Here is a 23,649-nt window from a genome sequence, read left to right on the forward strand (position 1 = left end):
GTGTGAGGTCTTGGCATTTGAGGAATGAACATTTTAGAACCTGGAGAAGGTATTTCTACTAGTCATGGGAAGGTTTCAGTGACGGGATTGGTTTAAAATACTGTCTTTTTGGTATATTGAGGAAATAGTGAAAAGGGGATTTGTAGCAGTTTGTGAGACAGCAAAGCACAAGCTAGATACTTTTTTCGTAGAGGAGCAAGGAGGCTGAGAGATTTTCACACATACAGAAAGAAGGAGGAGAAATGAGGATTTGAATACCATTTGTATGCAAAGACAAAAGCAGGATGTTACCAAATACTGTTATACCTTATTACGTGTGCTGAGTAAAGAAAGTTTTCCTCCAAACTGGGTAATGCCCAAATTGCAGTTCTGTAGCAGCTCCCTTATGTCAAGAGTTCGTTTTTCCATCACTTTTTATGGCTGAGGAGATTAAAGTATGGAAATTAAGTAACTGGTTTAAAGTCACAGGTAAATAATAAAATGTATTAGAACTCTGTTTCATCTCAGGTCAAAGCATTCATTCCCTGTTCTGCTGCATTGGAAGGCAACTTGGATGGTGAAGATATGTTTCCTTCCTTTTGAAAATCAAGCTGCCAGTGCTTAAGTGAATACTGACATTTACTAAGAGTGATCCAAGGTTTTGAAATAACCCTGTACTTAGAGGACACTTACTACACTTCTTCAGAAATTAGTAATGCTTAAGGTTTTATTGGTTTTTTGGTTGGTTTGTTGTTTTCCCATTCTCCCTAGAAAAAGCAGTTTGTTTTCAAGCCAGTCTTAAAGGCTGCAATAGATGTGTTTATCCCTTAACCCCTAAGTTCTGTTTTTTTGTAGATATTGCATATGACTGTGTGAAGTTGAGCATTACGTTTGCCAAACTGTATCATGGGATAACTGGGAACTGGGTTCATTGCATCCTATCAGGAAACTTCTGTCATTTAGGGTAAAAATCATTTTAAGATTTCAGTGTTCAAATTTCTTTCTTATTAGAGATTGCATTACTGTTGATAAAAGTTACTCACTGCACTTAAACTGTTTTTTATTTTACAATTAATGATGTGTAAGTAAGTTTTCTCAGTAACCATCTAACACTGTGTCCAAGTGTATGTGGTGTTTTGGTTTGTTCTGCCAAAAACACAGTTGCTCATCCAAAAAAAATATTTAAAACTACTTAGCTTGCTTCCATCCTCGTTCCAGGACAACTTTGTTTTTTCTCTATCTCATGCTCTGTTGTCTGTCCCCGTTTTCTCCTAGTTCCTTTTCCTTTCAGTGCCATTCACACAGTTTGCTGCTTTTCTTGCCTCCTTGGCATCCTCCCCAGCACTCCTGATTTCTACAATATTGCTGCTCCTTTCCACTTCTGTACCTTTGAAGGCAAGACAGACTCAAGCACACCCTTGAGATCTTTGTGTTGCTGAATTTTTTTTTGAGATCAAGTTCTTTGCTCTTTGGGCTTCCTGACCTTTGCTGTGTGTTCTGTAACATGGAAGTGCTGTGTAGATCCAGAGGGCTGAATGTAAACAAACTGTGCAAGAGCTGGTAATGGACATCTCGACCAAGCAGAGGGGAAATAATGATTCTTGCAAACCCAGATGAAAAGACAGGAAGCACAACTGATTAGAAATGGTCTTTAAAGCAAAATATATAGCCTGGAAAGAAGTCAAGTTTGTTTGAAGCTGAGTACATTTTCTCAGTCTTTTTTTCTGTAATTATGTGATTTCCTACATCAGGTAGAAGAAAAAAAATGTGTGTGTTTGACTGGATTTACAGCTTCAAGCAGATACCCAGTTCACCAGAACACTGAGGAGAATAGTCTTCCTGGGTGGAAGTGGGAAAACAGTCTGGTAAACCTGTGCCTCAGCCTTAGCAGTGATTGAGGTAGAATGTGTCAGATCCCTTGATCCTGTTTTATGAATACAAAATAAAGTCATCTTCAATGTGATACTACATTTCCAAATTTTTAGTTTTAAGTTAGAAAAAATTGAAAGCTCTACTCCCTGTTCACCAGTGAAGGACTTGAAGTTTTTCAATCACACTTTTACGTAGGAATTAAATGTAGAAACAGTTCCACTGATGACAGTTTTATCTAAGACCATTTCAAAGAAGAGCCGAAAAGCAACAGATGTTTTGAAACTGGTACAAACAAATTGGGAATTATGGTGTTGTTCAGCTCTTTGATTTGTCCCTGTTACAGCAATGGTTAAGTGAGATAATTTTTTCAACTTCCAATTCTTTGTTTAGAAGTAAAGCTGCAATCTTGTGTTTACACCATCAGTGCTGTTTATATTCATGATGCAGTTGCAGCATTCTAGTTTTCCATCAAATTTAAATTCTCAAAGAACACAGATTGAAAGGAAGCAGCCTTGTTCTAAACAGTAATGTATACTTGGGAGTAAATTGTCACCTCGGAGGGGATCCAAAGCCTTGTAAATTTATTGAATGAGCCTTGGATCAGATTCCTTATGAAAGACTTTGAAAACATTAACAGAAGGAAACCCTAAGTTACACCTCATTATACAAAATAGTTACCCTGCAGCAATGACAGTAAGGATATGTACAAAACCAGGGGTGGCATTCAGTGCCCTTCTGCCACCATCTCTTGGAATTTGCAGTGGCAGTGCTACAGGTCACGAGCAGCATCACAGGAAGGGACAGGGTGCCAGTGTCTCCTCTGAACTAACACCCTTTAAAAAGCAGAGTGGAGGTGCTGCTGTCCCCAGCAGGCCGCACACATCAACCTTTCAGGCAGATTTGAGTAATACAGTCAGTTATCAACTAACATTTACTTTCATTTCCCATTACCAGGTTTTTCTCAGAGTCACTGAGGCTTGAATGTTGCTGTTGCTTACTAAGAGGGTTTTTGACAGAGGTTTCTGTGGGATGATGTGTTGTCATCAGTGACTGACACGACATAGTGATCCTTTGGCATAGATGTTCAACCCATCATAGTGTCTGATAGCCTTGAACTGAATTGGAACACAATTCACCCTTATTAATACACAAGTTAACACACAGAAGTCCTGTTAAAGATTTTTCATTAAAACCTTTTATTTAGTAAAATTGTTTTCAGAGTCTATATTCTCAAATTGACTTCTGTCATTAAACTGCATGTGATGGTCAGTAAATCCTGGCTTTGAAAGACTGACTTCAGTATAGTATTTAAAAGGAAGCTTGCTGTAGGCTCTGCAGGTTATTTTGTAGTTGTATGTGTATTTGTATGTATATACTCTTAATAATTTATTTTTAGAAGGCTAGAAATACACTATCATATATACATGTCTTGTGTGTATATATGTAGTTTATGCAGTGTATGGATATATAGGTTTTTAGAGAGAGTGTGTTTTTAGGAGCCTGCAGGTAAATTTCTTTTATGTTTGTGTAAAATATTTATCCTTGTATTTATGTACAGTACAAACTTAAGTATTAGTATTTAGGTTTCTCACTAGGCAGTATCCTGGCTGAATAAAGTGCACATGGAATGGGTGGGTTACTGACAGCACCATGCATCATAGGAACCTAACAGGGAGCTGAGAGTCTCCTAAAGAGAAGCAGGAACTTGTATAAAGCAGCACAATCCAGCAGAGTTCTGCAGAGCTCCTAAATACCCCTGGAGCATACTGGCTTTTCTTTTTACTTTGAATGCTGTTAGTTTCACATGGGCCCTTGGCAATGCTGTAGTGAGGCTTTGAGAGCAGCTACAAGTCTCTGCAGCCTTCCCTGCGTGACAGACTACTGGTTACAAATTCAATGTGCAGCTGCTTTTTGCAAGTTAAATAAGGCAAGACCTACTCAGTTTTGGTAAAGTACATTTTTTTCCACCCAAATGTGCAAAATACCTCAAGTCTGTTGGTGACACTGGAACGTGGGGTTTTTTTTTGGGAGATGACACATCAAACTCCAAGAAATGCAATACCCTGTAGTTTCTAGAACCAGATGAAATATAGCACTTTCTAGTGATGATCTTTCTGGAAGTTGATTTTTACAATTATGATACCTTATCATAGTCAATATGTAATTTATAGATATTTTCTGTCTCTGTGTTGAAGTACTTTGGCATTTTATGTACTGTTAGTTTCTGTGCTCTAGGTTTGATCCACAAGCTTCTGAAATCAGTCTCTCATAGTCAAATCTAGAAATGTTTTTAGATACTCAAAGAAAGAGGCCTTGCTGTTTGATTCTTAGCATGTTACAATATGTTACTTTTTTTGTAAAAGTAAACAAGATACTAAGAGTTCTTCCCCAGATAATGAGGCATGTGTGTTGCAGTGGTGACCATGTGATATTTTGCATGATGGCTAAAACAGTCTGGTGCTGAAAGAAGGTGGAAAAAATTAGATAGGAAGATGTTTAAAAAGGATTTCAGCCTTTGGTAATCAGTACTCAGGATTTGTTAAATTCTTGGAAATAGAAATGTCTCCTACTGCAGTGTCATCTGTTCCCTAAGAGCCTTGGGGACCTGGCATGTTGTGAAAGCAGAGTAGTCATTTTGGGGTTGAAGAACAGCAGAAAGACCTGTCCAAGCCATTGAGATTGGAGAGGCTGTCACCTCGTGGAAGAGACTCTGGAAGGGGCTTTCAACCAGCTGTAGCTTTACCTGGAAGGAAGTCAGAAGGCACAGAAATGGGGCAGATCAGCTACGTAATTATTTGATTACAAAAGTAACTTATGTCCTGTGTTTCAGCTTTTGTCTCTGATCTTGTCTTCCCAAAGAGCACAGTTGCAGTGTGATAAAAGCAGCAGTGGCTGTTGGAGGAGCACAGCTGACTCTGCTTGTTCTCTCTCAGGTTTTGCCCCCTGCATTTCCTTGTGAGTGATCATGAGAGTGTTGTCTGGCATACTTGGGCTGATCTGGAATTTTTGCCTGGATTGTTATCTCACTCAAAGTGACACAAGTCGATATCTTTGTAATGAAATTGTACTAGAACTTGGTAAAAGTTTTTTCCATCGTTTGTTACAGAAAATGAATGAAAAAACCCTCTACTCCCTGTTTCTCTCATCCATCCACCACTGGGAGTACTTCTGTTAAATTATCAGTAAATTGCCCCTATGCAGTTATTTTTTCTAAAGATTATTTAATTTTCTGGAACTCTTGACATTTGTGCTGGATTTAAGTTTTGTGTTTTATATTCAGATTTAGGCCAAGTTTTGTTTTTATATATTGCCGAGCTTGTCAAAATTCCTTGTGTGCATTTAATATATGTAATGACTGAAAATACAATTTATGCAAATAATTCCAAAATACGGAAACTTTCACTATTGTTTTAGTCTCTAAGTGGCATTATTAACATTCACCAATCTGATTGTTTCTAACTTCACATTTTCTGGTATTATTTTCTGCCTTTTCAGCATTTTTGCCAGTTGCAAAAAGCAGTAACATAATTAAATTATCAAATTAATGTGATGCAATACACACTTGCAGAGTATTATATTTGCTGCAGTGGATTTCCTTGCTAACTAGTCCATAATCATAGGAGAGACTCAGTCACCAAAAAGAAATTCTAAAGGGTTTGTCATTTGCATCTGTTTGTTCCATATCCCATATGATGGGTAAATAACCGCCTGTGGAAATGGAAAGTGCCAGCATTAAGCCATAGCTAGGAAATATTTTTCCTTTATTGAGCACATTCCCAAGCTTTCTAATACTTTTCTGTCTCCTCCAAGTGCCAAGCCATAACCTAGACGGTCCCAAAAATGTGGTGTGATGGGTCCAGACTGGTGCTCTTAGAGTCCAAATGATGGTCTTGACTGGCTGAGTTAATAAAATATGCATGATTATGAAGTGAAAAGCTGCTTCCCCAATGAAACACTCTGATTTTAAAACATAAATGTCTGAGCTGCTTCAGCTGTCTTTTAGCCCTGATAAATGCAGTCCTTAAAGCAGTGACAGCTCTGTACCCACAAAACACACCACTGGCCTTTTCCAGTCTGGGAGAGGAGGGTGTGGCTGTCACAAGAGCCTTAGGGGTGTCCTCAAAAGTTCTAAGCTTCTTCAGGTTTTGTTTATCTTACAACTACACAGAGGATGTTGCAGCACAGCCATCCAGAGCAACCTTGGAGGGGCAGGGGAAAGTATATGTGATACAACACAGAATAGAGGACATGGCTCATTGGAGACAACCAGAATATCATGAAGAACTCGAGGACCTTGAGGCTTGAAGTAACAGGTGCTGCAACTGAGTTTGAAGAAATTTCCCTATCACTGAAACTGGGAGATTTTTTAACAACTTTTTTTAGGCTCTGTTTGGACCAAAAATAACCTAAGGTCATTTTAGGTGGGCATTCAGGTTCTGAGAGAGACTTTTTCTTGTGCAGGCTGCCTCAGACATGACCTTTGGCTTGGTCCATGCCAACTGTAGTGTCACTGGAGAAGCAAAACCAATAAACTGTTTTAGGTTTTTATTAACCCTGTAATAAGGTAGCACATCCTGATGAATGCAGTCTTTTTGATTGGGGACTGATAGATGTAATCTGCAAAGGACTTAACTGTAACATTAAAATCAAGGAGTTCTCTGTGTGTGTAATCGTTTCATAAGATCAGAGCCTACAGCTGGTCTTTGAATTATGTTGTAGCTGCGTTCTTTAAGGATGTGTAATTTGTAATTTTTTTTGCAGTTCTTACTCTAACTAGTAAATGCAAATTCTGCTCAAAGGATTCTGGCCTTTATCTGACGTAGAACTGAGGTTCCCAGTCCAGAAACACATGTCGAAATAGCATAAATAATTTTGTGAAGTATTCAGTAAGAAGTGCTTTTCTTTCATTTTTATGGAGTTTGGTATTTCTTTAAAAATTTTTTCTTTGTAGATTTTAATTTCAAACATTACTGCTGCAGATCTTGAGTTCCAACAGTTGTAATCCTCTGAGTGCAAGACTGTTTTGCTGCAATAGTGTTTTTAAAAGTATGTGTGTTGACGTTGATTATTGTTGCTGACCTTGCAGTACACTAGGAAATGCTCATATGAGCAGAAATAATTCAGATGACAGAATCTGTACATGTACCAGACCTAAAAGTCTATTGAATGAGAAATTTAGAGCCTCTGCAGAACTTTCCTGTGAAGTGTGTCATAGGAATCTCTTGAAGTCATTACAGCTGGCTTAGCTACTGAAATGATTTGTGCATGTTTTGTGTCTCGTAGAATGATTAGGATATTAGCTCATGCATTGAAGGTAGAAGCAGAGAGAGGTGTTTTGAAGAAGTGAAATCCCCCAGTTTGCATATAAAGAGGAAAATATTCTCTGCTTTCTGAAAAATAAACTTGTATCAGCTGTGTAGGATGCAGTGAAAACAGTTGAAACTGCTGGGCATGTGTGGCTCCCATCCCCTTCTCCACACCCCTTTCTCTTGAGCGCTCTTGAGTAAGTTAGATGCACTCTAACCTAACTTAACGTCTCAGGGTCTGAATATCATTTATTTTTGCTTTTTTGGTGGTCTCTTTGCAACATTTTTTCTTTGTTGCAATTTCTTGTTTCTCAGAAGTTTTGGATTTTTTTCTGGATAATGTCAGCTTTGGTATCTCAGTTAATACCAAATCATATGACATCCAGTTTTCCTTCAGTGAGAGCTTGGTTGCAGTATCAGTAAACTGAGGGGCAAATGCTTTTGTTCTTACATATTAATGGACAGATTTCAGTCTCTGTTGAGGAAGGGGTTTGTAATGATCACTGAATGTTTTCTATTCAGGTATCAAGTGGTTTAATAGCTCAGTGAATACCTGTAGCCCCTGTGTGTGTGTGGTAAAGAGATACTGCTCTGTAACTGCATTCAGAGCTGAATGTCAGCTGCCTGAGCATAAAATACTTACTGTTTGCAGGGACTGTTTGCTCCCGTGTTGTGCTTCATCTGAGTGTGCAGATGCAGTCCAGTGGCACTTGTATGTAAGGCCTGGTATAGCAGAGCATATCCTGTGGAATGAGAAGAGTTTTCCCTCTTAATAAGAGCAGAATACAGGCCACTTAGTTCTTCCAAAGCTGATCCCATCGTGCTAGAAAGGAGACATCAGATGAAAAAGACTTACCAGGAGTCTGAAAGATATTTAGAGAAATAACCTCTAACAAACAAAACAAAACTGGATTTAATGCTTTTACAGTCTTTTTATACCTGAAACTATGTATATGTGATTAAGTTATGAAAGAAAAAAAATGAAATAAGTATTTTTTCTTGTTTTATTTGTAGGTACTAAATGAAGCAGTGGGTGCACTGATGTATCACACTATCACTTTAACTCGAGAAGACCTGGAGAAATTTAAAGCACTTCGAATAATTGTCCGAATTGGCAGTGGTTTTGATAATATTGACATCAAATCTGCTGGAGATTTAGGTATGACTGTTATAGACTTTATTTCTCATCTTACACTTGCCTCCAGAAACCCGATAGCATCTAAATCTTTACATTAATGTTTTCTGTGTGTTTTATACCAGCATCATATGTAAGCTGTATAATTTTCTCATCAGACTGTTTAAAACTCATTATGGAAATACTAGCATTAGTTAATTAAGTGATAATATTAACAGCTTTGTGACAGGATGACAATCTGCCTGCTCTATATAAACCCAAGGAGTAAGGCCATAATTTTTCATCTCTTTCTTTTTCACCCCAATTGTATATTTTAACTACTACTGCTGTAATCCAATTACAAAATATAATTCCATCACTGTGGCGTACTACTTCTGGTTGAATAAAAAATGAGATCATTATCAACTGTCTGAGACTTATTTATGATGCATGAGATTTAGTACTAAACCACTCCATAAAATAGAAATACCGATTTTAGAGGAGAATCAGTTGTTGCTGCTTCAGAATAAATTCAGCTACTGCAACTATGAAAAGAGATGGTGCTTAATGTTTCACTGTAACAAAAGCAACAGTCTGATTTGTACTTTTCTTACTTTAGGTTAAGCTATCTCTTACCTGTAGCCTACAGGTAAACCTACCACTTGGAGTAAAGATTTTCTTCAGGTTTTTGCCAAGATTGAGGTGACCAAGTATATTTCCCATTATACTCTGGGAAGATCTTAGAAACATTTGTGGCAGTGCTTAGTCCTAGCAATAACCCCACTGGTGTAGTGAGGAGCTGTAGTGTGGCCTGTTTATCAGCTAATGATGGTAAAATACTCACCTGTTCTGATGGCCGTGTAGTTTGCACAGCAGAGAGAACCCAGCCACTCCTTGTTGGGTTTATAAAGAACAGGTCAGGTCTGAGAGTGTGCAAGGCTGTGTTCTGCCTGTTGTAAGTAGTGCCCCAGTCAGGCACGTGTTGTGAGACCCAGAAAACATCTATCTCTGTAGAGATTGGCCTCGGGTAAAATCCCAGATCAAAAGCCAAAACCCAAGTACAGATCAAAGGCTCTGGCCAGTCAGGAGTGGAAAAAGTGGAGAACATCAGGAGTCTGATTTGTGGAGAAAATTCCTGGCAAGAGGAAGATCTTTGCAGGTTTGTTGTCTGTTTCTTCTGCAAGTCTCTCTGCTGGATTGTAACCCAATCTTATAACTTAAATGCAGCCACATAGTTCTTCAAGCCAGAGTACAGCAGATTTGGGAAATTCTCATTCATATGCAATGCTAAATGGCCACATTCCCTATCATTCAGGTCCTGTGTTGTGATTAGACTGATTTATACAGTTAGGATCCAACCTGTTTGTGCATCCCAGTATTTACAAAATAGGATTGTCCACTCCGTCCAAAGCCAGTAAATGCTGGAAGGATTACAGAGTGAAATTAAAATCTCTGGTTTTAATAGTTTGGGTGAAATGGTTGCAATGAAATACAAACCACTACTGGGAAAAATTTCCATTTGTTGAACCAATGCACATAATACACATCTCAAGGAGGTAATGGGAGAGTGAACTGCTGTTTATAAAAAGCTTTGATTCACTTTTGAAATGTAGAGTTAGACCACAGATCTGACACAGTCCTGAACTTACACAGTAACTTCTTGAGTTATTTTTCACACAGCTGGCACATGGGGTTGTTACCAGCTTTTCCTATTAAGCATTATTTTTATATTAGCAGTTTTATCTTAAAAAGCATGAAAACGTGTTTCTTGGATAAAATCTGCTTTTTCTTCACTTTATTAATTGTTGACTAGAAAATCTGTAGAAGTTGTGGGTGTAGCTGAATTCATGTGAAGTGGGAGTGAAGGTAATGCCTGTTGACTCCTGCATTTTTCAGTATCAAATCTGTGTACAAAATCACTGAGAACAGTGAGAAAAGGAGAAAGGGAAGGGAGCATAGATAGATGGATATGAGATGAGAGTGTACTATGTGAAATGTCTCTTCATCCCCTTCACTCTCTCTTGCTGCTTTTTGTGGTTCACAATGTCTCTGCCTTTCAAAGTTGGAGAAAAATTTGGAAAAAGAAGTTCCTGCAGTTCAGGAGAGAAATTACCTGATTTTTGTTCCCTCAGTTTCATGAGGAAACCTGTTAGGGAGAAAGGTATGTTATTTCTCTTCCCAAATACATCATATAACTCCTTAAGCTCCTTTTAAAGCATTATTTGGTTGATGCCAGCTTTTAGGAGGCACACTTATTAAATTTCCTTTGCCATCTAAAACCTGCATTTTTACTTCTAAGAAAAAGGCTTTTTGTATAAACAAATGCAGCTGTTTATTATGATGTACTTAGAGGGATGTTATTTTTCAGACTTTTACCTTTTTCCCTCGGCTTTTTTCCACATTTTGAAAAAGTGTGAGTTTCCTGCTACCATTGATGATTGCAGGATACCAGGATTAATATTCCAGCATGTGATACTGGTATATCTTTTTGTAAGTTTAAGGGCAGTGACTCAGCAGACATGATCATCTCCACAGAAGAGGAAAGAAAATAGTTCTGCAGGTTCCTCGTGGTGCTTTTTATCGATGTAGAGAAAGCTGTAAAATAAGTTATGGGCAGCAGAGTAAAGGCATTTGAATGTAAAATGTAGATAAATATGGTATGAGCTTATTATATTATTGTTATTGCTATTATTGAAGAGAATGTTTCTTCTTCCTTGCTTCATAAGATACACTGGCATTAGCTGAGCACTTACTGAATATTTAGTTATGTAAAAACCCAAACAGTGAAAACAGGGTGTTTTTAGGATACAAAACACTTTTTTTTTTCTCCACCATGAAATTATACTGTGTGCTATTTGTTGTCTCAGTCAGCAGAACTGAGAGACAAACATTTGTGGGAGCTGATGATTAGAGAGAGAACATGCAGTACATAGACCAAAGAGAGACAAGTCAAAAAGGACACACATTTTTCCAAGCAAACATTTTGCTTAACTGCTGTGTATTGAGTACTAGAAGGTAAAAAGCAGAATGGGGTAACTTGGATACAATTACAATCACTCGTTGCCTCATCTGTTTTTTTTGAAGTAAAAAAGGCTTATTGTGAGTCTTGAATCAATCCACCTTCCAGTTTTCTGTGGAAATCTGTAACACTCTTTCAGCTGCTTGATTTTAAGCCTGTTTCAAGCAGTAACTTTACAGTTGATAGCAACATGGACTTAATTTGGCATTACCTTTGCATGCCATGCAGAAGCAGATTTTGCATTTCCCTGTTGACAATTAGGTGGGTTTTCTCTTTAATCTGAGGGACCAGGAAAGGACTGGGATTCTGTTTGTTGTAATTCTACAAACCCATGTGCAACACATAACAGATTGTCCCTCCCTGTGTCATGATTACCCATACATGATTTGGAATTACTCATAGTCATCCTGTGAGGGCTTTCTAAGAGTTGTTGTCATTATAAATTATTTTATCCTTTTTGTAACTTGCATAGATAGCTTTTGGGAGCCTATCTGCTCAGTAGGAAAAAGCCAAGTCACAATTAAACCTAAGCAATGATCATTAACCACACTATTGAAAGCAAGGCAGATTCCTCTTTGCTATTCAGAACACCAAGCTCAGTGGAATTGTAAAACGCTTACCAAGACTCAGGTTCTAAACTATCTTGACGTCTTCAGTACTCTCCTTTTGTGACTTCAGTGGTCTGTTTACTATTTGCCTTAGTTTGCAATAAATAAAAATGCAGTAGTAGTTAAAAAATCAGAAAAATAAGTTAGCACATATTTATCAACTATTACATCAGGTATTCTGTCTGCCTTTATGGTCAGAAACTTAGTATTTGTGCAAGACATGTTGAAATATCTGTAGTTTTACACATCATACTCCTAAACTGCTGTGAAATGGGAAAAAAGTAAGAATGTTTGGCAACTGGTGTGCTCTCTCCCACTGTTTGCAGGGATTGCAGTGTGTAACGTGCCAGCCGCCTCCGTAGAAGAAACGGCAGATTCTACCATGTGCCACATTCTGAACCTGTACAGGAGAACCACCTGGCTCCACCAGGCTCTGCGGGAAGGCACGAGAGTACAGAGCGTTGAACAGATTCGGGAAGTGGCCTCTGGAGCTGCCAGGATCAGAGGGGAGACCCTGGGCATTATTGGATTAGGTACGTTGTCTTGACAGGTGGTTTAATACTCTTCACTTACAAAGATTTGAGCTATAAAAATGGGACCCTTTCATCCACTCTGTGTCACACATTGTGTATAATCCCTCTTGTTTCCTGGTGTTTATATATTTCAGATGTTTTCCCTTTAGACATAATAATTTTCCTCAGAAAACTGATTTTGTTGCTGATATTCTCTCAATTCTTTTGAGTTTCTGTACATCTTTCTGTTGCCATATTGCCTGGTGTCAGGCACACTGGTTGTAAGAGGAGACATCATCACTTCCCTTTTCCCACTACTTCAACCCAGTGTCCTATGTGTATGTTTTATTCCTTATCCATTGTAACATCTGGTTCTGTTTGGCCTTCTATCCTTTTACTGTTTTTTACATAACTGAAAAGTCTTCTCTGCAGTAACAGCCTGCAGAGCAGTTAGTTTGTGCATTTTGTTGAGCTGCATCTGAAATTGTATTTCAGCTCTAATGAGAGGAAAAATATATGCAAGAAACTTTGAAATGTTTCCAGGCCTAATAAAATCACCTACTTACCTCTCTGAGTGGCCCTAAATGTGTTTCAGCATCCAACAGATGGACAGGCTTGCTTGAGATGAATTAATTACTGTCTGTTACACAAGTAGAGAAGAAAAACAAGGAAGTCAGTTTCTATATAAAAATTATTCAGTCATGTGCTAGTCTTAACACAGATCTGATACACTGTGGATGCAATTGCTATGCTATTCATCCACAGGAGTTAATAATATGATTTTGCCAACAAAGCATCATACTTAAATGACTGTTCCAGTTACACTCTGCTGTCAAGTAACTCAAGCCACGAACTCTTACTTTCAGAAGCTGAAAATAGCCTGGCATTCATTACATAGTACTCATTTGAGTATGCAATACACCAAAACCATCTTCACAATCAAAGAATTGCCTTTAAAATATGACTGTCAAGAAGTTAGTCATGAAGTTGCTTTCTCAAATCTATTCTCATGTAATTATGCATCTCATTTAAACACACAATGATTATTGCACTCACAGTCACAGCATCTGTACATAAGTAATAGACAGTTGCCTGCAGTGTTTCCAAAATGGAAATGCATACCTAGCTTTTGGAACTTAAGCTTTTGGCTCACATGCTGTGTATCTCACATGAATATATGCTGGAAATGTCTGTCCTATTGTCATTGGATTTTTTTTTTTTCCACTGAACAAATTTAGACTTGAGATTAGAAAAAGTCTTTCATCATTGACTTCTTTAAGTGAATGTAGTGTGTTGGTTTTGTTGTGAATGACTGAAAAGTATAGAGAAACAAATGGATAATCACCTTGCTGATATGTGCATAGAGCTTTACAGAATGCTAGGTTTTGGTTTTAGTTTTAAAAAGCAAACCTCTCATGTGCATGGTGTATTAAAAAAACCCAGCAGAATCTGATTTTAAAGGCTCATATCTGTTGCAGTTATTAACCAGTCATTGTCTCTAGTCTTTTGTTGTTCCTGTATCTTTTCCCCTCTGGCCTCTAATCGGGAGGCCTGGAGACAGACCATTTATAACGCTGCTGATGCTTTTGAGAAGGCACGCAGGATCACTCTTGAGGAGAAAAGACAACGCAGAAAGAATCGAACCTTGCAGAATATACCATCTAAGGAGTCTTTCTGCTGTGTCTTTTGCAACCGGACTTGCCTTTCTCGTATTGGCCTTTTTAGCCACCAACGCGCTTGCATGAAAAATGGGTAGAGCCCTTCCCAAATCTTCGTTCGCGAAGCCTAGCCATGATGATCTTTTCCTACAATAGAATATTCACAATTTCAAAGAAAATTAAGCTGTAAAGTCACTTTTGGCAACTTCCACTCTTCCTTCTTGTTGCATGGATGCAACTAAGCACAACACTTTGATTCTGAGCTATTCTAACAAACCCCTATGTAGCTCTGTGTTAATGAAGCGTTAAAATGTAGACTGTGCTACTGGTGGCTGTACTTGAGTTTCTGTGTGAGCACTTCAGACACTTAGGCTGTGAGGTACTCCCTTTTCTAGTACAGATCCCTGCAAGAGGCTACTTGTCTCTAGTTTCCGACTAAAACATATTTACAACCAAAAAACTTCAAAAGACTGTTGTCCTTAGGTTGTGTTGCTTTACTAGTGACCTCTTCCTGCGTCTGGAGTTTCGCCTCAATTTATTATTTTATTATTTTAACATGTCAGTGTCAGAAGTGATGATCCACTCAGATGCTGTGAAATGAATGTATTACACACAAAATAAACAGTTCTCATCATCTGTTACCAAGTCCTTTTCTGTAGTTCTGTGTAGTGTCGCAGTTTCTGTCCTTTCTTGTTAACGTGTGTCTGAGATCATCTCCTCTCAACCACAGCTGTGTTTCTCTGTTCTTGTCCAAAACTTGTGGTCTCTTCAGCAGTGGGTTGTTTAAATTTATCACTTTGCTGCTGCAACAGCTAGCTCCAGGCCTTCTTTGCATCTGTTCCTGGGCTTTTCTCTTGTTCTGCCAAAGAGAAACACCCTAGCTCTTGCCTATCTCTGTGCTAGGGAATGACTATGTCATTCCCTCCGAAGTTTCAGCTTCTCACTTATCCACTGGTCTAGCCAAGTTTCGTGACTCACTTGCCTTCTTTCCATCACCCACTCTCTTTTCTTTGCCTTCTCTCATGCATATTCCTGCTTTGACACTTGGTCTATTCTGCTTAATCCTATTACTTTGTGCTCTTCCTTTAAAGTTAACCCCATCTCTCATCCTCTTCTTGTATTGAGCTTGAAGATAAGCAGAGACTCAACAGCATAATGCCTCCTCCACGTGCCTGTTGGATCCCATCCGTCATTGTTGTGGTGTTTGGTTAGACCCTGAGCTCCTTAGGGCACAGCCTCTGTTTCTTTCTGGTTTTGTGAAGTGTGGGATTCTTTGAGCATTACCTATATAATAATATCACATCATTAAACAGCTGTCTTTGTCACTTTTAATCTTTGTTACTATCCAGTGTCCTATATTTCAAGTGATGCATCACAAGTGTTGTTAGTAAGCCCTGCATTTAAAAAGAAAAAAGCCACCTTTCCACCTTATATTTAGACATATAGGATTTTTTTTGAAGAAAGAATATTTATGATCAGCAGCATGTAAGTAATTGAATGGATAGGTGGACCTGGTTCTGCTCTAATAATAATTTTATAGCAATGAAGTCACACTCCCTTCCCCTTTCCTTCGCAGTGACAAATGCTGATGACTAATAGCTAATGCATTTCCTCACTCGAGAAAGGTGAAATTCTTCCAAATAAGTTTGTCTCCACATCATAGTGAATCTCGTCACTCAGTTTGTCTTTCCTCACGTGCTGTATTTTCTCAACAGTCCCACAGTCCTACCTAGATATTAGCCTAATTACTAACCTGCATTATAAGACAATAAGGCTTAAGATTTGCGTGGTATTACCGTCCACATTGCAGAGTTCTCCAAGAAGTAGGAAAAATCAACCATATTCTCTATGACTGTTGCATAGGCAGGGAAGAGCTGCTAAGTGAAAGCACTTTTCCTTTCCACAGAAGCCTTCAGGCAGGTCATCAGTGTTTCCATGGTATCAAGGTTGTTCTATAAAACTTTGTAGTACCAGCACAGGAGGAGTGTTCATTGCCCAGGGGCTGAGCAGGGTCACTGACAACTGCAGCTGCTGTACTGTCACACTCAGGTCATTGGCAGAGTCAAGGTCAGAGACACCTACAAATTGGGACACTTGGGGGAAGTTGTGAGACTTGTGGGGGAGTGAATGGGCGTAATAGGAGACTCAGGTGTTTTTGAGTCTCTCTTTTCAAATGATGCATGAACCTTGCTAGAACTTTATATAAATCTCTGATTTCTAAAATAGGCTTTTGTTGCTTTCTGCTTTTTTTTTGCAATTGTACGCAACATGCATTTTCTACATTCTTCTCACACCACAGAAGTTCACTCAATGTTTTGAAGTTAGGATTTTGCCCTCCCTGGAAGCAGCCATGCACATTCATAACAATTCTGTATGCTCTTAACATAGAGTTGTCCCGAAGGTGGGATGATTTGTGTGCTGTATTGCCTGTGAGGTGCTGAGGTAGGTTTTGAGCCACCCCTCGTGCCCAGGAGAGTCTTCTACTTAACAACTTTTTTTTGGAAAGTTTAGAAAGCATTATAGGTTTTGTGGTTTTTGGATTTTAGTTTAGAAAGGAATCGGCAAATTATGTGTGTCCATCTCTGTGTGTGTGTAATGACTGAGACTAAATATGGATTGTCAGTTGCAGAAGAGTTTTATCCCTTAAAATGATTGTAATAGGACAATTCTCGTTAGAAGTACAGGCATGATTCCCAAGTGTTCTAGAAGGAAACTTCTGTGCCCATTGAAGAAGGTTTTGGTTTATTGGCCTGGTTGCAGTGAATGGGGAGCGTGGCTTTAACTGGAGAGTCTGTTGTGAGAGATTTCACTGTCATGAATCCCCTCAGGTATTAGTGTTGTAAAGAGTGTAAGAAAGAGCAGATGACAGAATGTTGCATGTGAAAATGAATGGAGCTGGAGTAACAGCTATTTGCTTTGTTAAAAAAAATAAAAAGTGTTTACAGTTGTGTGACTGATTCCTTGAGCTGTGAACATGCCAAAATTTGAAAATAATACAGTGTTTGTGCTGAAAATTTTCTATTTCAAATTTACAAAACCAGCTTGGAAAGCAAATAAATAATGTGCATGCAAGTATTGAAATAAAAGATTTTGAGGAGTATTTTAACTTGCTGTCCCCAAAGAAAGGCAAACAGCCCCTATCAGGTTGACATACTGTTTAATATTCCAAGCACATCTGTCACTAAGCACTACAGAATTGCTGTATTCAGGTTAAATGATCAACAAAACCCCTTTCTTCCTGTGACTTCTCAAGTTTATTCAAAGAGGAACTGAAAAGCAGAGGGAAATCCCTTCAAGCACAATTGGGAAGAGATGGGATTTCCCTGGGTTAATTTGATGCTTTTTTGAACAAACTCAGATGTACAAAAGAAAACTTGTCGACTTTTTTTAGTTTTCTTTTTCAAATGAGACACTATTATTATTATACTTTATCAAGTGATGCTTTGAAACATCTTTATCCAACATTTGTAATACTCTAACATGAGTATTTAATGTGTAGGCTTCTAAGTTGAAAAGTGTGTTAGTTCTCACTCTTCAAAATACCTGTAACTCATCAGATGTACTCACTCAGTTTTGTTCTCTGTGTTTTACTGGTAGTGTGTCAAAGGGAAATAACACACCCTCTGATACATGTGGCATGGAGTCATGCCCATACAGCAGTTTTGGGCACATCTCTTGAAATTTGGCAGTAAGGAAAGTGGAACAGAAAGGCAAAGGTCAATGTGAATACCAAGTGAGGCAGCGCTCTTCTTAACCAATACCATATGATGAATTGTGTTTATTTATCATTTAGGTAGCTGAATAAAATTTATTTTAAAGCCTTCAATGACAGGATTCTTGTAGGCATTTTAATGCTGGAAGGGTGTTGCTCAAAATGAAAGAAAATACTAGTTCAGAAAGGCGATTCCCTGCATTGAGAATGGTTGCGCTTCAGATTAAACAAATTATCTTTCGTTGCATCCATTTTTGTGGATTAATTTTATAGCTTTTTATTAAAGCCAGCTGGTTTGACATGGGTAAGACTAAGTCCTTGGCAGGATGTGTTCACAGGCAGTGGTGTTTTGCCATAAACAGGCCCAGCAGGCAAGCCTTGTATTACACAGATTATTGCAGATTACGTGACATCTTCTGGCATTTCAGATATCTGGTTACAAAAGGTGCAAACCTCCTGCTTTGTTTCAAACAAGGCAGTGTGAAACAGTCCAGATGTATCATTTCTGATCTTAGTGATGATTTTGAGTGGGGTGGGAGCTGCCTCTGTCTTCTGCTCTTCCACTTGCTGTACAAAGCGTTATAGTTTGATACAAGCGTTCCCATTAGGAAGGAGGAGACTACCTCGCACCAGCTGCTCCACATCTGTTCTCATTGCGTGTTTGTCTTGTTCTAGGGCGTGTTGGGCAAGCAGTAGCACTACGTGCCAAAGCCTTTGGCTTCAGTGTGATTTTCTATGACCCATACCTCTCGGATGGCATGGAGCGTGCTCTGGGACTGCAGCGGGTGAGCACTTTGCAGGACCTGCTGTTCCACAGTGACTGTGTTACCCTGCACTGCAACTTGAATGAACACAATCATCATCTTATTAATGACTTCACCATAAAGCAGGTAATAATCTCGGTGGGCACCCTCCACACCGGTGCTGGTTGCCAACTCTGTGTAGCATTTATTTTTGTAAATAGGTAGATTCTCATTTGAAAGAAATTTCTTTCCCTTTTGCTGCTTTTGTAATCATACAGGTTTATAGTTGATTAGGAAATAGCTGGTGGCTTATGTATTGTTGCCTTTACTGTCTTTTTGGCTCGGTAACATTGCATTTGCGGAAATAATTTGCTCTTCTTAATGTCGTTCAGATTAAATAAAGTGGCCTTGATGTAAAAGTACTTTTCCTATGTCTTGGAGTAGCTACTTCCTTTACATGTGTATTTTCAGGTAGCAATTCTGCCTTTCACTCTTGTTCCTCCGTTTGAGTTCTTTCATGCAATTTAAGGATTATGACTAAATGGCTCCCCCCTGTGCTCAGTCCCGATGCTCGCAGAGCACTTCATGGATGGAGCTCATTTACAGCATTGTGTTACTGGGAAAAATAATGTTTCTTGGAATTAGTACTATCCTCTCCCCAAAGTTTTAGATAATATTAAAATAATTTCAAAATCTGGGTACAGTAAGTGCTGTTATTGACTAATTTGATAGTAAGTTTTTTCATTAAATGTTTGGCTTCTGACTCTGATCTCAGTGTAGGTGACAGCGAGAAATACGATGCTGAGATGTAAGAATGGAGACAGTGTTCAGGGAAGAAACCCCAAGATAGAATAGTTGATTTTGCTGTTCTTCATGTAGAGAATGTGGTATGTGTTGGTAACAACGGTAACAATGACAGTAGCATTCTTTTGAAGTAAAATCATTGCTTGTCTTCTGAGAAATAGTTTGCACCCACTACTCCTGAACTTTAGAACTGAAATACTTACTGAACATGTTCCACAGTCATGTAGGATTGTGGCAGAAAACGGACATATAACATACTTCTTGATTTGAGAGTTTAAGGATTTTGCAAATCCATCCCAACATAAAATCAGGATTTGGGATTTAAAACTCGAAAAAATTAAGAAGCTTAAAATGAAACCTCTAAGAGAACAGAGCTCTGTCACCCTGCCCGGAACATTTCCTTTTGTTGTGTGCCTGTGTACATGCAGTGGTTATTACATGGTTAGATGTCTTTGCAAGCAGACATCTGGACCCAAACAGAATCACACTGAATTCAGTGGGACCACTGAGCAGTGGTCACTCATTATACAGCAGATGTGAAACTAGGGCCAGTTTATCACAGGAAGTTTTTGAGTGGAGGTGGCTAAATGTGTCAAGCTTTGGAGAAGGCTTAGTGCATTATTCAGAGAAACAAACAAAGAGAAGCATGTTAAAACTGAGTAATACCATCTGAAATGAAATGCCTGTAATAAAATCTGCACTGGAAAGTATATTGCAAACATCTATCCTGCCGTTTGTTTCCTTTCATGATCAAAGCAAGGATTAAAATATTAGAAGATAGTTTTTGCTTTGTATAAGAGTTTGGGTGAAGCAGTCTGTACAGTAAAAGCGGATGTGAAAACCATAAAATTGTAACACCTCTGACTACTTAGTTTGTGTCTCCTGATCATGATTTAGGCAGACAGATGTTAGAATTGGCCTAAAACTTCTAGAGAGCATTGCATGCCACTTCTGTCCCATATTGCATGTTCATGTAATAACCAATTTTTAAGCTACATACAGAGAAGTGTGGTGCATCTCATTTCGCTGAAGTCTCACCCTGAATTTTGTTTAGAATCTGAAATTACATAACCTTAAATGTGTTTGAATATTTGGTGTCAGTCTTTCAGTAGCTTTTCTCTTGAATTAGTCGGTATTCTGCCTAGCCATCCTGCTTGTCCTTGTAGTCCCAGAGTAGCGCACAGAAGAGTGTTTCATTGAACCTCTGATAATCAGGTGCTCTTAAGAGAAGCTGAGGTCATCTTTTAGTGTTACGAATTTGAGAAGACGACACTGCAGTTTAAACACAATAAATTTTAAAGCAGCTGTGCAGGTTTAGTGTAGGTAAATTTAACAGCTGTCAGCAGTTCTAGCTGTGAAGCTCTTTCAAGCTTCCACCCATTGTTAAAGATCATCTCCAGCTGCATCCACCCTGGCAGTTTATCATGAGTCACTTAATTCATTCCCACTAGAATGCATTTATGCAGCCATATTCTGTTTGATTTGAACTTGTCTTAGTACTAGTTTTAGAGTTTTGTAAATAGCCCTAAAATGAAAACTGAAGCAAGGTTGTTGGACAGATCGGACAGAAGATTTTATCTAGGCTCACTTCAGTGAAAATGTTCAAGTCCTTCAGAGGGCATATAAATTCACCAAGCTGTACTTTAAACTCAAGTTACCCCTTTGCACAGAGATGGGAAGGGTGTATGAGCTCCCATGAGCCGATATGACATACCAGGTGTGATTGTCTCTTTGAGCCCACCTGTGCTAGTTTTGATAATAATTCTCACAGTTGGTCCAAGTATTGGACATACAGTGGTAATTCCCATAAGGAATGTCATGTTGTTAATAGACCAACTCAAGATCTTGACCCCGTTTCTTTACTGTTCTAATTCCCAAGTTAATTACATAAAACTGAGAGAAGCATTCTTTAGTTTTGCTCTTGTAAGTGGAGTTTGGTTTTGCTGTACACACCAATGGATGGTTCCCTGTTGTCCCAGGAATCTGCAAATAGAAAGAGGCAGGGCCACACTAAACCTAGAGAGTTGGCCAGTAAAATGTGGTGGGGTTTTTCCTTATAAAATACTGCAAGCATATGTATATTATACTCCCTACGATCTCGTAAAAACAAAAAAAATCCTCGTAGCTGACTGTCATCCAAACCTCCTTGTTGTTCATGAATTTGGCATTTCGAATCAGTCTTTCAGCGTTAGGATCCATTTACATAAGGTTTAGTTTGATGTGTAGGTTTCAAGTTGGTGTCAAAATGTTGGGGTTTTCTTATTCGTATGGTGAGAGACGGAGTCAGTACAAAACGAGATTTTTATCATTCATCTTCACCATGGTTCCTGCTCTTCATACCCTTTACCTTCATGCACTGAAGTGTTTGAGACATCTGGTAAAAGATGAAGTATTAGGGTGGCTGGAAGCAGGATGTAGCAGTTTGTTTTTTTCTGTACCATCTCTCTTATTTAAGCTACCACTTTATTTTCAAGTTGTGGATATATTGTGGTGTAAATTCTTGTAGTTCTCCCCAAGCAGTGTCATCTACAATGCTAATCTGCACAATGCACAGCACAGCTTCTCTCCTGGGCACACAGCGTTCTCAACCAAATTCATTTTCATGCCTTTTAATTGAATAATAGAAGAATTCTTTAGGCCTTTATTTGAAAAGTCTCACAGGGGAGGAGGAAGCTGAAGTAACAAAAATAAATAATACATACATCTACTGTGTTTTGGCAACTAAAGGGAAAAGTGTTTGAAAATCCAAAAGCATTGATTTTTTCTGAAAAAATCATGTAGGCTTTTATTTGTGTGATAGTTGAAAGCCACAAAGTATGAATTTGTTTAAGAATGTGCTGTAGTTTCTGTCTCATGCAATTTCACAGTGAAAGAAAAAGGCATAAAATGATCTGTCACTCTCATATGCACAGTTGTATCTTTTGATCATGTTACTGCACAATATCTGAAACAACGCTTCTATTAAAAGGCACTACTTACAAGAAACAAAAGGTTATTAAGTGCTGTGAAATAGCATTTTATGTTAGAAGCATCACATTTTGTGGTACTTTCCAATGGAAAGGGAAGACAACTGTGTTACAGTTTAAACCAGCTGAATAGCCTTTGTTGTAATGGATGCTTCTTTTGAGTAAAAAATAATGCCACAACGATTTTATTTCATTTATTTTTATTTCATCATTCTTGTTTTTAACTTTCCCTAGATGAGACAAGGGGCTTTCCTGGTCAACACAGCTCGAGGTGGGTTAGTAGACGAAAAAGCACTTGCACAGGCCCTGAAGGAAGGAAGGATACGAGGGGCAGCCTTAGATGTACATGAGTCAGAACCATTCAGGTGCTTTTCCTTTTCTTTTCTTTTTATTTTGTTCACTTTCTTATTTTTAAGTCTTAGTGCATGATACAATCAACAGCAACAAGTAAACTGAGTTTTCCGTTCATTTGGTAGCTAAAGACTCCTTAGCAAAGCAACATGACTCTGTGCAGCACTGGACTAATGCAAATGTAGATGGAGCTTGTGTATGTGGCCAGAAGTGAAAAAAGCCACATCCAAGATTTAATTCCTTTAAAAAAAAATAAAAATCAGTGGGTTTATTTAGTAGAAGCAGCAGGGGCTTTGGTTCAAGTCCTGGGCATGGCTTTGGCTGTGACTCTGAAGGGAGTGCACCTTTGTCATTGATGCAGCTCTGGAGGCAACTAATATTGATGTCTGAACAGAGTTCTTCAAAGGCAAAGAGTTGAGATGTGGTGTGAGAAATAACTGCTTTATGACACCTTTCTGAAGGAAAAGACATATTTTTGTCCAGATTGCCTCTGCAGGAAAACCATAAATGTAATAGGTTGTAAAAAAAAAAAGTTAAGGAAGGCTGTCAGAGTGCAGGTTGTGTTTCGCTTTACCCTTTATTCAGGGGAGTAGTAACTCTGCTGTCAGTAGCAGGGCTAATAGCACAAGCCAGACTTTCTGAATGACTCAGAAGTCCAGTGTTTTAAAGCAGAAATGTACCACTCCCTTAAGTGGCACTGGCACTGCGATATCTGCTCTCCTAATCAGAAATGAGCCTATTCATATGTCCTTGAGGATAGGCTGCTGTAGCTTAGTCCTTTTATGTGACAAGCCTTTTTCAGTCTGGACAGGGAGAAATGTTAATTTTAACTGGAACAATCCACAAAAGTTTTTGAAGAGAAGCAGATACAGGGCAGGTTGTAAAGACTGGAGAGAGGACAGTATCTCTCAGACCAGCTTGGGGCTGGGGAATAGTAGCTTTGAAAAATTAGAATAGTGTCCCTTCAGTCAGAATTTTTATATCTACTGAGGCACAATGCCACAT

The 23,649-nt window shown here is 38.6% G+C and overlaps 1 protein-coding gene across 10 annotated transcripts in view; it reads left to right on the plus strand.

The window, feature by feature from the left end:
* Positions 1-23,649, plus strand: part of CTBP1 (C-terminal binding protein 1) — a 243,836-nt gene that overhangs the window by 208,557 nt on the left and 11,630 nt on the right. For all 10 annotated transcript variants that reach the window (XM_027699938.1, XM_027699940.1, XM_027699937.1 and 7 more), the window contains 4 exons: positions 8,172-8,316; positions 12,225-12,431; positions 18,456-18,670; positions 22,528-22,658. In XM_027699938.1, the coding sequence (XP_027555739.1) occupies positions 8,172-8,316; positions 12,225-12,431; positions 18,456-18,670; positions 22,528-22,658 (698 nt within the window). The remainder of the gene's footprint in view (positions 1-8,171; positions 8,317-12,224; positions 12,432-18,455; positions 18,671-22,527; positions 22,659-23,649) is intronic.

Source organism: Neopelma chrysocephalum, unplaced genomic scaffold (genome assembly GCF_003984885.1).
Source record: "Neopelma chrysocephalum unplaced genomic scaffold, ASM398488v2 Primary Assembly neopelma1_142, whole genome shotgun sequence".
Classification (NCBI taxonomy): domain Eukaryota; kingdom Metazoa; phylum Chordata; class Aves; order Passeriformes; family Pipridae; genus Neopelma; species Neopelma chrysocephalum.